The sequence below is a fragment of the Vulpes vulpes genome, chromosome 4, assembly GCF_048418805.1.
Source record: "Vulpes vulpes isolate BD-2025 chromosome 4, VulVul3, whole genome shotgun sequence".
NCBI lineage: Eukaryota > Metazoa > Chordata > Mammalia > Carnivora > Canidae > Vulpes > Vulpes vulpes.
The window spans coordinates 21,950,659-21,966,666 of NC_132783.1; the positions used below are offsets into that span (position 1 = coordinate 21,950,659).

A 16,008-nucleotide genomic window follows, 5' to 3' on the forward strand; every position below is an offset into this window, starting at 1 on the left:
TTGGAATATCTCACTAGTTTCTGTCTGATGTAGCGGAGGCAAAAGAGTAGTCAAGTGTTTTTCTAAATGAGCCACAACTTGCAGAGCAAAGCCAATGTGTTTGGAGCCATGGGTGCTCTTAGTGCCCAAGCCACCTAGGATGTGCCAGTAACGACCACAGGAACTGGGGGTTGTTACCATTGTGTCATGAGGAAACCATGTCTTTGCGCAAGGTTACAAGCTCTCCCTCAAGGATCAGGCTGAGATTTGAACCTTGGCTTGTCAAACTCTGGAGCCCAGGTCTTTTCTACCATATTACATCACTCCTCTCTCTTTTGTTTAGTCAGTCTAGTATTGAATCTCCTGGATGGGAAAGAAGTGACTCAACTGCTCTGCGTTTCCCACATTAAGACCCCTTCCCATATTCCACCAGAGAAGCATAACAAACCTGCCATTCCAAGAAAGCCTAGGAAGATGTGCACTTTTCAGAACTGATCCATCCAATTTACTACTACACATTTCAGATTCAAAGCCTGGATTATAAACCCGAGGGGACACATATGAGAGCTCTCCCTACCTTTTTTTTGAAGTTCTCTTCCAATTCCAACCTGCAGGAATTAGGTGGACAAAGAAGGCTTGGGGCTATACACACTGATAATTCATAAGCTGTCATCTGATTGGATGAGGATTGTTGCTCAATGTTGTAGAGCACTCCGAAAAGGTATCGCAAGAGAACAACGTTCACTTTTGGCAGCTGGGCTAGAAGCCTGAAGTCAGAAAGATGCACTTTTAAATAAGGCAAGTCACTGCACTTAGCAGCTGGAAGTATAGAGATGGAGAGCAGAGAACATCTTTCTAGATCTAGTATACAGCCTGCTGTAGCAGAGTTCCAGGCATGAACGTATACAAAAATGTTTTACCGAATTCAATTTCTGAGCTAACCCACTCCGTTTAAATGTTTGACAAACTTTAGGTTATGCCACTGGCTGTTGATGCACTGGCATCTCTTTGGCCACTGACTTTTGTCTACCAGTTTCATATATTCAGAAGTTATACAATGACTAAAGAGTCAATGTTAATAAGGTCAGGAGAAGTACAATAATAGCCATAAGGCATGTCTGTATTCTGAAACTGCCCTCCATGGGTGACAAGAATTGAAACTATGTGGCATTGAATGTTATTTTAGTGGTCAAAGTGGCAAGAAGTAAACCAATATATTCCTAATAGTATATTGGCTGTATTTCTGAGCCATGACCAGAGTAGAGTAATTATTGCATCATTACCTCTGGGCTGCATTTATTTTTTTCTTCTCTGTCACTTCGTCAAGAACACGAAGCCATTTTTCATAGAGGTCCGATGAAAGTAAACTGCCTTCAATATTTTCAAGAAAATCCTTATGTGGATAAAAGAAAAATACACACAGACACACTCACATATACAAAATATATATTGGAAATATTATAGAGAAAACACTTAGTTGCAAACTTCAGTTCAGTCTTACTTCCGTCATAGATACCCAAACTGTGACCCACATGGAACTCTGCTCTGATTCTCCATTGACTTGTACGTGCAAAAGCAGGTGTGTGGATTTTCTCCAACAAAGATGAAAGCATCAAAGCAGAGCCTAGGCTTCAGTGTAAATGAGGACAAAGCTCCCTTGTATCATATAGCACTTACTCTTTTGTGTGCTTTTCTGCAAACTACTACATAAGCTACTCTCATAATTGTATCATTCTTCCTTTCCTGAACTATACAAAAGTAGAGAGTCTAATGGCAAACTCGTGATGGTCCTGAGGATGTATTCATTTCTAGTGTAGGCCAATTCTCCAGATAGTTTGGCATGATACTATTCAGGCCAAGGTTGCAGAGTCTGATTCTCCACAAAGATTAGTCAACTTTAAGTAGGGAAAGCTTCAGGAATGTCTAAGAACTCTATGCACACGTGGTCACCATCTTCCTAGTCTGTGCCTATAACACGGGAATAGAAAAGACCCTATTAAACCTTGCTAGAAACATCAATTCCATGTGTGCACCTTCAGGAGGGCAACACTTATCATGCTATTCGAGTACCTAATGTATCATCATTCTTTCCCCTGTCTCTTGATGCCTATATATATATTTAGTGGTGTGTTTTACTGGACCTCAGTGTAGTAGTGGTCAGGGACTATTGGTATCTTTCATATAGTTGAACAGAAATGAGGGACAAGAAAAGACCAAATGTGACAAGGAAGGACCACATATGACCTTGATTGTAAGAGTGTCATCATTACTGCCTTAACTTAGTTTTGTTGAGAGCTGATAGCAAGTGCCAAGGTAGATGGATTAAATTCTCTATTCTAGTTCTCACTTCTTTCTCCATTCCCATTTTAGCAATAGAATGGGATATCTGTGATGTAGCTGTATAATTTCCAAATTAATATAGTTCTTGAGTTGATCTATTGAATTTTCAGAATTCCAATCTACTTTTGTCTGTTGCACCTACTCCAAAAGTTAGGTTTATCAAAACTGGCATGTAGCAAGAGCTGGCTAACATGTCGTTATAACCTTGGATGGTGGGCTAGACATCACAAATATTAACTAAAGGATGCCTAGGATGTGGTGAAAGGAGACACAAATGGCAAAATCATTCCTCCATGACTTATAAAGTAAAAGGCATCAAGAAACAGGAGACAATGCAACAATGATGGTTAAGAATGATTTTGTCACCTCACTGAGCCTTTTTGGATTCCTCATAAAGTAAACATTTGCTTACTATTGTGAAATTCCCTACCTATTCTCAAATTTTTCGTATGATTTTTCTTTTGGAAACTGCCTTCATTAGGATCGTGGTGAGGATGTCATCCAAAGCAGGATGTTTGCTTTGGTAAATATTATGTATGTGTGAGTGTATATTTTGAAATTTCTTAGTATTAATAGTATCATATTAGTATTAGTATTTTGCATGGAACCTCAGGTAGGCTGTTTGTGGTGAAAACAGAAAGTATTTCTAATGTATGGGGCTTTTAACTCCTACAGTAGCTTCCTTAAATTTGATTTCATGAAGTGTTTTCCAGTTTGACAAGTTCTTAATCAGTTATGCCTATGTTGGTTCCTGGGCAATCATAATGAAAGACACCATCACAGCTTCAGTTACCCATGTGTGGTAAAGCTAGAACTTTCCCCACCTTTAAAACACATGCTACCACATGAACAGATTTGCTGTAACAGTTAACTCTGTCCCCAGAATTTAGTTTCTCTTTTAGGATTCTGCAGGATTTTATACAGGCTGATTTTCTGAAGATGCCTTCCAGGAGTGGTCCTTTCCGATTGATCACGGAAAGCATATCCTGTAGGAAAAAAAGAAGAGCATATACATTTTGTATCCCAAGCCCAGAGCAGAAGCTTGTTTCCTTTTAGAAAGAGCTAGGCTATTGGATGGTGTACGGTTTTAGAGCTGGAAGGACTAAAGTCAATTTAGATTCTTTAGTCAATGTCTCTCTATAGTTTCTACCCAAAAATCCACCGTACAGTCATACACTGAAACATTGTAATCACTTATTTTAATCAGCTTTTTCATTGAATTTGCCCTTTTAAATCAAACTTCTGTGTTTCAAGGCCTTTGTGGAATCCTCGCCTGTCTCCTACTTTACCAGTCTTGGCTCCTTATTCTCTTACATAGATGCTCTTCCCCCAGTATGGAAATCTTTTTGCCATACTCATTTCCCATTTGTTGATTCCTCTTTAAGTGATTGTATCCTCCATTCCAACTGTCTCTATTTCCCTTCTTCCTTAAAAAAAAAAAAGCTCAAAAGCTCTCTTCTTATTATCTGATTACATTTCCTTCATGAGTCTTTCACTGTCCTTTGCTCTATCTTCATGTCCCCTCCCTGCAGTGTAGAAAGATAATAAGGGCTGGAGTGCAATAGACCAAGGGATCGGAAACCTATTATGCTTCTGATCATTTGTGTGACCTGGGGCAAATGTGAACTATACTGAAAGCTAATTCATTTGTAAAGTATGGAGGATGATAGTTCTAGCTACCCCCTAAAATTGATGTGATGCAAGGACGGGGTAGTAGCAAGCATGGAACTAACGTGGTTAATTTCTTCACACCTAGGATAACATTCCCAAATCTAGTGTAGGGTTGCAGAGGTCCTGGGTACTCAGGAAATTTCCACACTGACAATTCAGTACACCGATTTGAGATAACAAGGGCAAACTCTGTGGCTGTCATTTAACATCCTCTTTTAGAATTAGCAGATTCATATATGCCTCAGGATGAGTCTTTATGCTTAGGTAAGATGTTTTCAGTTGTTAGATTAAGTAGACTCCGTTGAAGGAGACCTGAGACTACTGTGAGTTCAGGAAGACAACAGCAGAATGTGAAGATGATTCATGCACACAGAGTCCATTTTGACTGATCTGAACAGGCCTACATGGGTCTCGGTGGAAACAAGTGGAATGGGCAAAACGTTGTTCTGCTGTATTGGCCAAATGACTCTTCAGTAGGTAAATCAAATGACACTAGCAAAGCTTCTCAGCCAAAGCCAGGGACTGTCTAATGATTTCTCCATTTGAGGGTAGGTTTGCATGAGAACACTTTGCCTCTCCAAGGTCCCTCTCCTCAGGAAGGTAAAAAAAAGACCAAACTGAGACCTACCAGTATTGGGAAGGGCAAGTTGTCCTTATCACATATATTTGTGAGTGAAACCCCAAAGAGCTGTTGTGGTATTGCCGATGGTGCAACTCTGCACTGGTTTTTCTGGCAAGTGCCAGAGCGCCGCCAAAAGGCCCAGTCTCTGAAAGGAGTGCTTTTCATGGTCTGGCCTGAATCTAAGGAAGAAGGGAGATTAGTGTATTTTAATTCACTTAGCATTATTTTCACCATTGCCATTTTGCAGCGTGTTCGTTGTAGTGGCTAGAAGAGTGAAACTGAGTCATTTGTTGTGTAGAACTCTCCACGTCCTGATGTTGGCTAACAGCATCCTCATGGCATTGATAAGTTCTTGGTCATATCCTTCAGACTAATGGTTAAACATAGAGACTCGATCAGACTCAAGGTGAGTACTCCCTGTGTCATCAGTTACTGCCAGTTACAAGGCATCAGGAGGCACTGAACCTGTAGATGTGTTTTCTACTGGAGTGATCAGTGGGTTCAGGTGTCAGATCTGATTTTAAAAGCTAGAAGGATTTGGTATGCAAATCAGGCTGAGTTTGGTAATCCTCTGCTTTCACAGCCAGTCTCCCCTCAGCCCCAGATTTCCTCTTTGGTTTCTGAGTGCTCAAGTTTCTACCATCCAAAGGATCTGCTTCTCAGGACACAATCTGCCTGAGCCCTACTTCTATGTTCCTCTGCTCTGGGCCATCTTCAAGGATGACTTGCTGCAGTCAGGGTCCTTGGGATGTTGTCATTACATGCTGGCTATGTGGTGGCTGTGTTTTCTTGTCATATCCCACTAACCCACCCAGAGATGATGTTTTTGGTTAAATAGGTTTAACATTTACTGAAAGGAGCCTAAACCACAATGAAGTGTGGAAACCTACTTCCTCACACACACACTCAAACATATATGTAAATATACATCTACACACAAGTCCCAGGCTTGAAAGAAATCATAGAAGCGAAAAAAACAATGAGAGGTTATGAATGCACTTATAGAGGTTATGAATGCATATATATATTATATATATATACGAAGGCACCAGTTTCCAGAGATGATTTTTAATTACTCAACATTCCCTATGAAGGAAGAGCTTTCCAAAGAAAAGGTGACCAGCAGTGAAAAGCTGAGTTCAAAGTTTCTAGTGCTCAGCTGTGAATGTTTTCCTTTGAAGATTCCTTAACATTGCTTAAATAACTGATTTTTGAAGAGTCCAGAGATGAGCCAAGGTTTCGAAGGATAAGCACATGAGGAACATTTCACCAAATAACCTTGAACACCCGGCCACTTGGCTTTTCTGGGATGTAGTGAGTGCATCACCACCTCCACTCATGTGGGTGCCAGCACTGCACCAGAAGCATCCTGGTCCTGCCACTTATGAAGCTCAGCATTTTAAAGCTTCGGTTTGCTCAACTTTAACATAAATGATGCTACCTACAACTCGTTAAACTAAATATATGATATACTACTCAGCACAAGGCATGGCTCAGGGCAGGCTTGAAAGTGCTCTGAGGGTATAGAGAAAGACAGGAGTTAAAGGTCTTCCCAAAAGATTTAAAACAAGGAAACAACCTTCATAGAAATGAGTTGGGTCTTGATGTCAGACTTTTGAATTTTTCTAAGCTTGATTTTGGGTAGTTTTTGCATTCTTTCCTATACTGTTCCTCCTCATTGATGACAATAAGCTCACCCAGAAAGAATAAACTGTGTGTCTGAATTGTGTTTAAGCATGGAGACATGAGCCAAGGGAAGGCACTTGAAGAAAAGCAAGCGGCTCACCTCTCCCTTGCTTGTTCTGGGCTGGGTGCCTGGGCTTCAGTATGAAATGGATTTGCATCTCTGTGATCTTCTGCTCCAGAAGGAGGGACTCCTGAGTTGGGGAAGGAGAGATGGAGTCCTCTGCTTCCTTTGGCAGTGCTTTAGTAGATGGAAGATGGCTCATTTTAATTCCATAGGGATGTTCATGTCCTGTATGGAAAGAAACCTGAATATTTAGGATGATGGTGATGGCTGTCATCAAACTACCTGAGTGTAAGCATCACCCTATTTGTATATGTTGGTATTCTTGTCATCAAGAAAAAATTTGTATATGTTGGTATTTTTGTCATCAAACCAAACCTGAGTGTAAGCATCACCCTATTTGTATATGTTGGTATTTTTCTGGGACTTCTAGATAAAGAAGGCTGTGCCTCCTCAGTGAGCATCATATGCACCCTTGTGGGAACACCTTACAGAAAGCGTGTGCCCAAGGGAAAGATTTTAAGAAGAGAAAACAATTTAAAGCATGTTACTTTGCTTGAAATACATATATTCATGAGTGCAATAAACAATGCTGACTTTTGCTGGGTAACTATCTGAGAATGTTGAAGGTTTTCTAGTTTGTGCCTTGACACTAACTACATCTATACATCTTAGGCAAATTACTTGACCCCGTCGAGCCTTACACTAATTCTTTGAAATGCTTGTCCACACACAAACTTATCAGAGTGAATATATTAATAAGCATTGGTGGTTAATATTCTTATTTTTTACTTTTATTTTTTGGTTAATAAATTTTTAAATATTTGGAGTATATATATAAAGAATTGCTATCTTCACTATTCTCTCCAACAGAATGTCAGTCGAACAGATTTTTTGTTCATTTCCTTTTGTCAATTCTCCAGCCAGAGCTACTCTAGAGTAGTGGGATGGGTTGCCCTTATGCTTTATGGTTCCCTTCCACTGCTGCCCTCCCTCTATGGGGTGTCCTGCCAGGCAATGATCAGAAGGAAGGGTGTGCAGAGTGGGAAACCCAGAAGCAAACTGTAAAACGATGGTTAGAGAATAGAAAACCACACCCAGAGCTATCCAGAATTGCCTGCCAAGTGATTTGTTTTGCTCTTTTATGCTTTAAATTGTTTTTCCTCTCTAGAGAATTCTCAAAGACCCTATGAAATGATATGGATTTCATTTTTTAAGAATAGAATGAAAATTCTCATTCTGTCATTCCAGATTTATTACTGAATGTACCTAAAGGAGCTTTTGCTGTTCTTTTCATCCGTCATGAATGCAATGTTCACAAGAATCACAGGGACTTCGCTCCATTAAGGAAAAAGAAGCTTCTATGACAGCAATACAACCAAACCAAGATAACCAGGAGTTAATCCACAATTGAGAATTGAGAGTATGTTTTAAAAAATGCATTTTTGAATGCTCTAATGGATCATCATGAACGACAGGCTCTTCAGATTCCTTAGAGCTGCGTTCGTGTGTGAAGCTATTCAAATTCTCAAAAGTTACCATCTACATCATTTTATCTAAATTAATGCACTTTATTGAAACATATATAAGTATTTAACTTTTTTCCTTTTTACTGCTAACCAACTATTTTTTTAGATTTTATTTATTTATTCATGAGAAACAGAGAGAGAGAAAGAGGCAGAGACACAGGCAGAGGGAGAAGCAGGCTCCATGCAGGGAGCCCAACGTGGGAGTCGATCCCAGCTCTCCAGGATCACACCCTGGGCTGAAGGCAGCGCTGAACCACTGAGCCGCCAGGGCTGCCCCTGTCCAACTTTTACAAAGATGTCAACATTAATTCAAAACAGGAAGTGGTACTGAGGGGTTTTGTTCTCAGTGATGAGCTTTGTGACTCTATAGTCTAAGACTGGGAATATATATTTTGCAGAAAGAAATTGGTTGTTTTTTAAAAAAAGGAAATTGGTTGTTTAGATTTCCAGATTATTTGAAAAAGAGTTATAGCTTCACAGGTTTATTAAAAGGATAAAAAAATTTCATGTAAGAAGGAATGCTTTAAGATTTCTAGAAGAGATTATTGTCACCATTACCATCCATTACTATACTTCAAAGCCTGCTACCAATCCTGTCTTCTTTTTCTTTTTTTTTAAACCCTTCCATTACTGGAAACATTAAACAATTTTGCTAATCCAAAGATTTTTTTTTTCAGAGAACTTGTGCTAATAACTATTTTAGAAGAGGTGCAATCTGTTTATCAATAACCTTAAGAACAGTGATGGAAAAAACCTGAGAAACAGCAAAGTGCAGGCGATTTCATCAGTGAAGATGAGAGGAGTTTAAATGTGATTATCTCATTTTCCTTATGATGCAGAGAAAACTGGGCACAGGGCAGGGGTGTTAAATACATATCTGTACCTGGATTCAGAGACATAACTGGATTTTAGAGAATTCTCACAAATAGAGGCTTCTTAGCAGTTAGGAACTAGAATTCAAAATTGACATATGAAAAATAAATGTATGGGAAAAATTCCAATCCATTTTGCTTTCATACCTAATGAGTAAATAAGTAAGTAAATAGTAAATAATCACACTTTTTCAAGACAGCTCTGTTTGTCAGGTAAAAAGAAGTAGAAACAAAAATTTACATTTCTCTCCCTCACTAAATCATAGCTGCTGAATGAAGAGATGTTATCAATGCCTGGGCAACAGTACCTGGTAATTCTTTATTAAACATGTGAGTGAATATTGCATGTGATTTTCACTTTTAAGGATTTTGAAGCTTAAGAAAGAACAACCATTACTTTGAAACTTAGAGTTACAATTTTGAACCTAATCAATCCCATCTTAGATTTTCCCTGACACTTACCAATTAGTGGAAGTTTTTCCTTGCCAGAACTCGCCCACAGCTGGAAGTCGTTCTCAGAGCCCTTGGAAACAAAAAGAACTAGGTGTCAAAACATATCTTTCACAGTACTTGAAGAACACATTTCCTTAGCATATCTGTGTTTCCAAAAAGAAAGAATTGGGGCCAGGATAAATGGTATTTGGTCCATGGAGGTAGCTATAGTAGTTGTTAACTAGTTCCCCTCACAGCTTCCAATAGACTGTCCCAGATTCTTGTAATTTTTGATAAAGACCGGGAAACCACAGTACAGCCAGCCCCTCACTTTGTGGGTGGCCCATGGTGTAAGAAATGAGATTTGTGTCCCTTTACTATGGAGTAAAAGTCTCATCTCAGAGTCCTCTCTTCTGCTGTCTCTAGACTCCTTGGATAGCGTTGGCCTTTGTCTCCAAATGTCCCTGCCCAGAGATGCATGTTGTCCAGAGAGCCATATACTCTGCTATGACTAATCCTGAGCAAAGTAACTTGAGAGGCATCAATAGCTCAGCAGCCCTGAGCCAAAGGAGACAAATGCCTAAGAGACACTGAGGAGATAGTGGACGGAAGTCTGCCACTGGCTTTGGGGCAGGCAAACTCCACTTTAGGGAGAGAAAGGATGAGGACTCTAGGCAGCATGTCAGATGCAGAAAATGATTACTCCCAGCACAATTATTGCCCAGTAATACTGAAAATCCCAATTGTTTGAAACAAACAATTCTAAATTATAAAGATTGCTGAACTATTTTAAAGAGTCTTCCTGGAGACTAAAGCAAAAAAACGTTTGAAATGGAATTATTGGTAATAGTTATCATGTGCCCTTGACTCCTGATTAAAAATCATGGCCTTCACCTTATGAAGGAATGTCATAGGTATGGGCACAGACACAGATACACACACACACACACACACACACACACACACAGCTAAATCTGCTCAAGATTGTGTTGCAAATAAGAAGTAAGAGCTAATAAGGTAGGGTAGGGTTTGGAAATGCCATGCTGGAATCCTTTAAATCAGGTATACATAAAGCCAAATAAGCCCAGTTCTTCATTAAAATAGAAATTCTTTGCCTAGTGACATTGATCGCTTTAAGTAAAGAAAATCACAAACATGAAATAAAATGAGTTAAATCATTAGTCAATCTCCCCACCTTCATCCCTCAAACCACTCACTCTCTTTTCCAGGATTTAATTCTTACTTAGGGTTTCTATATCATACAGGTTAGAAACGTATGTAAAGATGTGCTTTAGTCAGTACATATAAATTCAATTTTATTTTGGATGTATTATTAAATGTTGTTTGTACAGAAATCATTGATTTCTTCTGCCAAATTCTCGTTGCTCTGAAATTTTAAAGGCCTTTATTATACCATTGGCTCAGATAGAATTTACAAACAATCTTATGATTATGTCACATCACATTTACAGAGGATTTTGGATAAGAAGCTGTGCTTTCCCAGTGCTCCCTTTGGTTCTCTCCATCTATCACTGTCCCTCTTTTTTCCCTTATAAAACCTCATCCTCAAATATATTTCTCTTTCATAAAAAGAGATCAGCCCCAGATCCATGGTCTTATTCAGAACTTGTCTTTGTCTTTACCAGTTGCTAAAGGGTATGAGCTGCTTCATCCTCAGGATCTGCATCAAAAGGAGGTAGCTTGTAGCCATGTAGTCTTTATGTCAAAATGTACAACAGAACATGTAATTTAGGATTCATTAAACGGATTGAGTCCTTCCTTGTGTGATAACTAGGGTCAATAGGGATGGAGACGTATCAGAATTGAAAACACAGAAAGAAGAGTCCAATAGAGGAGGAAATATTTAGAAATTTAGAAACAACAATAAAAAAGAAACTTAGAAACATCTTTATTGTCTGTATTTAAAATATATACAGTAAACTGCATATTGTTATTAGCACTCTAAAATTATAGTCCAATTTTAGGCTATAACTTTGAATTTGCAGAAAATTTCAAATGGGAATATAAGAATAGCACTCATGTATAAGCTAATACTATAGCTTCGCTGCCTTCAATTTCTAAAGTTGGAAGGAAAAATATGAGTATGTTATCCACAATAATCAGCTGTCTTATGATGGGAGGTGCACAACACCTACACACACACACACACACACACACACACACACACTCACAAAACTCAAAAGTCAAAGTTGGTTCGTAAACTAAAAATAGATAGTAGGCAACTTACGGTTATTCCCAGCATTGTTAGTAACATGTTGATAGTGTCATTTGCTGTGTCGGAATTTGTCACTGTTACAGTTACGGACTGTAAAAAATAAATAAGAAAAATTGCTACAATTTTTTTAAAATTTAAAGCATGTGACCAAATAATTGTCAAATTATTATCCATACTCCAAAAGTAAAGCTTGTTTCCAGGTAATGACAAAGTAAAGCACGTGTAGAACACGAACCCTTAATTATAATTTCATTTTTTTATATAACATGAAGCTAGTAGGAAACATGTCAGTAAAACATATATTTCCCTCCAAGAATTTGTGGCATACAAAATACAGCAGCTGAAGCAAGGAAGAGAAAAATTGAGAATTCTAAGAGGGCACATGGGGTGACCCTCAGCTCCATAAGGCTATTTCCAAAATGGTGGGAGGGGGATAGTATTAAAGGAAGGCACTAGATACTTTCCTCTCTTACTGAGTTGTGTTTGTATAGTATGGCTTAGTTCCTTTGTTTGTTTGTTTCTGGGTTGTTTTTTTTTTTTGGCTTAGTTCCTTTGTAATTACATAGTCGGTTTCAGTAAAATCAGATAAGAACTGGCTATGAAAGACACTTTTTAAAAACTACTATTTAGTCCATATTTTCTTTGTCAGGCATCATGGTTAACTAAGACTTCCATTGTTGCAATCTCTTAAGACTGATGAATCTAGGAAATGAGACTGGAAATGTTAGAAGTTGATGTTCCATTCACAACTCTGCCAGCGAGTAGGTACTTCTAATAGCTCTCTATCAGACCATACATTGAGAAACTGCTCCATACAACTAGGAAAAGTTTAAAGAAAATTTTCTGAAAGGGGTTAATAGCAATCTGAGATGGATCTATAAGACTATCTGAATTACAAACTATCTATCTGAATTACAAAAATTACGAAAGTCATATAAGAGAATATGTAACCAGAACATTTACTATGCATACAGTTTTTATAACATGTTTAGGCAATGGGGCCTGTGTCCTTCGGGAAACAGTGCATAAAGAAGAAACAGCACAAGTGGACACCCACAGGCCTTGAAAATATTAAAAGCAAAGTTAAAAGAAACTCTTTCATAAATCACTCCTTGTCCTTTCATTGTATTTTTCTTCTTATGAATTGAATGCAATTGCTTGATTTCACAGATGGTCCCAAAGTAATTCAATAATCATTCAAATAGCAATTCAAATAGTAATTTAAGGGATGTATGTATATTTTCCTGCATGTTGTAGGTTCTCCCAACAGACAAATTCCATTAGATAGAACTCTCTCTAAACAAATAACTTCAGAAAAATAAACTATTTTTTGAAATAATTCAAAAGAAAAAGAAAACTTAGGTTATGTTCATGAGTCAAAACTGTTACTTAATATATGAAGAACCAGGAAAATGAGATCAATTTTCAAGAGCTGAAGCCACACCTGAGATGATCTCGATGCTTAGACTATTAGCCAAACACAGCTATTACAATAATGCTCAATGATACAAATGAAAATATGTTCACGTTAAACAAAAATAGAGGCATCATAGTATAGAAATAAGAAGTATTAATGACTTTTCCTTATTTGAGAGGAAAAATATTTAACATAGAAATTTTTATCGGAAAAATATTTTTATTTATTTATTTTTTTTGAAAAATATTTTTAAAAAATTTATTGACTAGGCTACATTGCATAATGGAGATGATGAAAAGAAGTCAGTGATTTGAAAATAGATACTAGAAATTATCCAGTGTGAAGAAGAAAAGGGGGGAAAAGATTGAAAAAAAATTACAGAGCCTGAGGGATCTCTGAACAATGTGAAAGTGTCTGATATGGAAAGAATGGAACTGTCAGGAGGAGAGAAAGAGAAATAATGAGGAAGGACATATTTGATGAAATAATGATTAAAATTTCCCAAATTTGGTGAAGACATAAATTTACAAATTCAAGAAATTCAGAATATGTCAAATAGGACAGATTCAAAGACAACCATGCTTAGGAACTTCATAGCCACTCTGCTAAAAACCAAAAATAAAGAGAAAACTTGAAAGCAGCTAGAGAAAAAAATGACAAATCACCTACTGAGGATTAATGTTTAATCACAGACTACTCATCAGAAAGCATCAAGACCAAAAGACTGGAACATCTCTAAAGGACTAAAAGGAAAAAAATTTGCAAACAAAATTCTACACCCCCAAAAATATCCTTCAAGAGTCAGTGTGAAATAAAGCCATATTCAGATAAAAGAAATTAAGTAAATCTGTTTGCAGCAGTTCTGCACAGGGAATGCTAAGAATCATCTTTCTAGGATGAAGTGAAACAGTGCAGTGGGAAACTTGGATCTTTAAGAATGGGTGAAGAACATCAGAAATGTTTATTTCACCAAAACTATACCTCAATAAAGTTGATTTTTAAAAATCTCATGGTGGGATCCCTGGGTGGCGCAGCGGTTTGGCGCCTGTCTTTGGCCCGTGGCGCGATCCTGGAGACCCGGGATCGAATCCCACATCGGGCTCCCGGTGCATGGAGCCTGCTTTTCCCTATGCCTATGTCTCTGCCTCTCTCTCTCTCTCTCTCCCTCTCTCTCTCTCTCTCTCTGTGACTGTCATAAATAAATAAAAATTAAAAAAAAAAATCTCAAGGTAATTTTCCAAGGAAAGTTCTGAATGTAAACCACTGCCACAATTGATATCAAAGGCAGAGACAAGAATGTGCTCTGCTGCTATAGAATTCTCTCTCCTTCATGCAGTGCATCTAGCTGGCACTTAACAACAGATCAAACTATTTGCATGGCTTTTGCTTTAGCCAGGAATACCTTTTTTGTTCCACCTTCAAATGCTGTTTTGTGTGATCTAGAGCTACTTTGAACTATAACAACAACCACAAAAAATACCATTTAAAGATACCCAAAGTATCTTGTTCATCACTGTAAATGTCTTGGTTACTGTACTACAATTTCAGAAATCAAATTTTACACACAAAACTGGGCCAATTGGTTTGATTTTTTCCTCCCCACAGTATAAAGAAATGGAAATAGAAATATGCTGATCCCTTAAAAGTGTCATCCCTCTTAGTTCAATTCAATCCTGATATTCCTTGGAACAAAAGACTTTTTGAAACTCCTCTGCATTTGACATAACTACTCAATAAAACACCTGATCCTTAAGTGGATCCTGTACTAGAAAGGAGACATTATTGAGGTCAACTGACAAAATGAGAATGGGAATGGCAGAGTAAAGTATTACGCCAAGGTTAAATTCACTAAAGGTGATAACTGTAGAATATCTTTATTCTTAAGAAATACTTAGGTTTAAGGAAAAAGGGCTATAGTATATGTATGACCCTCAAACATATGTATACACATACATGTAATAGACACAGAGAAAGAAAATAAATGATAAAGCAAATGGAATAAAATGTTACCAATAGATGAATCTGGATAAAGAGTATACGGGGTGTTTTTTGTATTACTTTTATATTTACAACTTTTCTCTGAGTTTATAGTTATACTAAATAAAATATCTGGAGGGGAAAAAGGACTGTGGAGACAATCCAGACCATTCTGTATGTAAGTGGTGGCCCTTGGAAAAAATGATGGTTCCTTCTAAATCACTGTATTACAAGCCACTATAAGCAATTAGAAGGATCCAGAGAAATGTCATAGACACATAACATCCAATACTCTTTCCTTGCTTAAGCACTGTAGTATGTATTCCTCTTGCTTCATGTTACCTAGGACACAGTTTTTAGGTCTATAAAGAAGTACATGGAGAGGGGGAAAATACATTTTTCCTCATGGCACTTTTCTAAATATTCTCTCTCTCTTCCTACCTTTTGCTCTCTCCTTCCTCTCTCCCCAACTCACTGCTTCCTCCCTCTCTGTGTCTCCACCTCTATCCCATTTTTTCATTCAGTCAGAATTAGGAACTCAGAATTTAATTGTTGGTCTTAAAAATACTTACACAGGCACAGTTCTTGATGTTCTCAGTGAAGATTTTGAGGGGAATGCTTTTTGGCTGCTCCTTCTCTTTGGCTAGCATGATGTACCTAATCCAATTCGATAGTAACCCAAAAGAGACTAGGATAAATTACCTTACTTTCAAATCAATTTATGTTGATCATATTTTCAACATACTTCGTTATTTTTAAATGCATATAAATAAGCTCAGCAAAAAAAAAATTGGGGGTTGGAAGGAAACATGCAAAAATATTTCAGGAAAATAAGCTGTGACTAGGAAAACAATAGATCACTCTTGTCATGTGAGATTTGACCAGCAGATCCAGGCACCAAAGCTTTCCTGCCTAGACCGGAGGTCATACTAGCACCTTCAAATGTAGGAATGAGAAGTTGCTTTGAGCATTACTTGGTAGGGTAAACTGCACTTATGGAAATTTAATATATGTTTTGAGAATAATGTTAGCTATAATCATGAGGTTGGAAAGTGGGGGAAGATGAGAGTAATAACCAGAATTTCATAAAAAAAAATAAGCAATATATGGATGTAAAGGAGAGCAGGTTATTTGTAGTAATGGGCAGGGTACAATTAAATAAGAAATCATTGGAGGATAGTGTAAC

At 37.7% G+C, this 16,008-nt stretch overlaps 1 protein-coding gene across 1 annotated transcript in view; it reads right to left on the reverse strand.

Moving 5' to 3' along the window:
- Positions 1–517: 517 nt before the first annotated feature.
- Positions 518–16,008, reverse strand: part of LOC140598714 (rho GTPase-activating protein 20-like) — a 37,311-nt gene continuing 21,820 nt past the window's right edge. The window contains exons 7-14 of the mRNA XM_072757240.1: positions 15,395–15,479; positions 11,441–11,518; positions 9,223–9,283; positions 6,399–6,587; positions 4,619–4,791; positions 3,144–3,305; positions 1,263–1,372; positions 518–746 (exon numbers count right to left, since the gene is read on the reverse strand). Coding sequence (XP_072613341.1) covers positions 518–746; positions 1,263–1,372; positions 3,144–3,305; positions 4,619–4,791; positions 6,399–6,587; positions 9,223–9,283; positions 11,441–11,518; positions 15,395–15,479 — 1,087 coding nt within the window. The remainder of the gene's footprint in view (positions 747–1,262; positions 1,373–3,143; positions 3,306–4,618; positions 4,792–6,398; positions 6,588–9,222; positions 9,284–11,440; positions 11,519–15,394; positions 15,480–16,008) is intronic.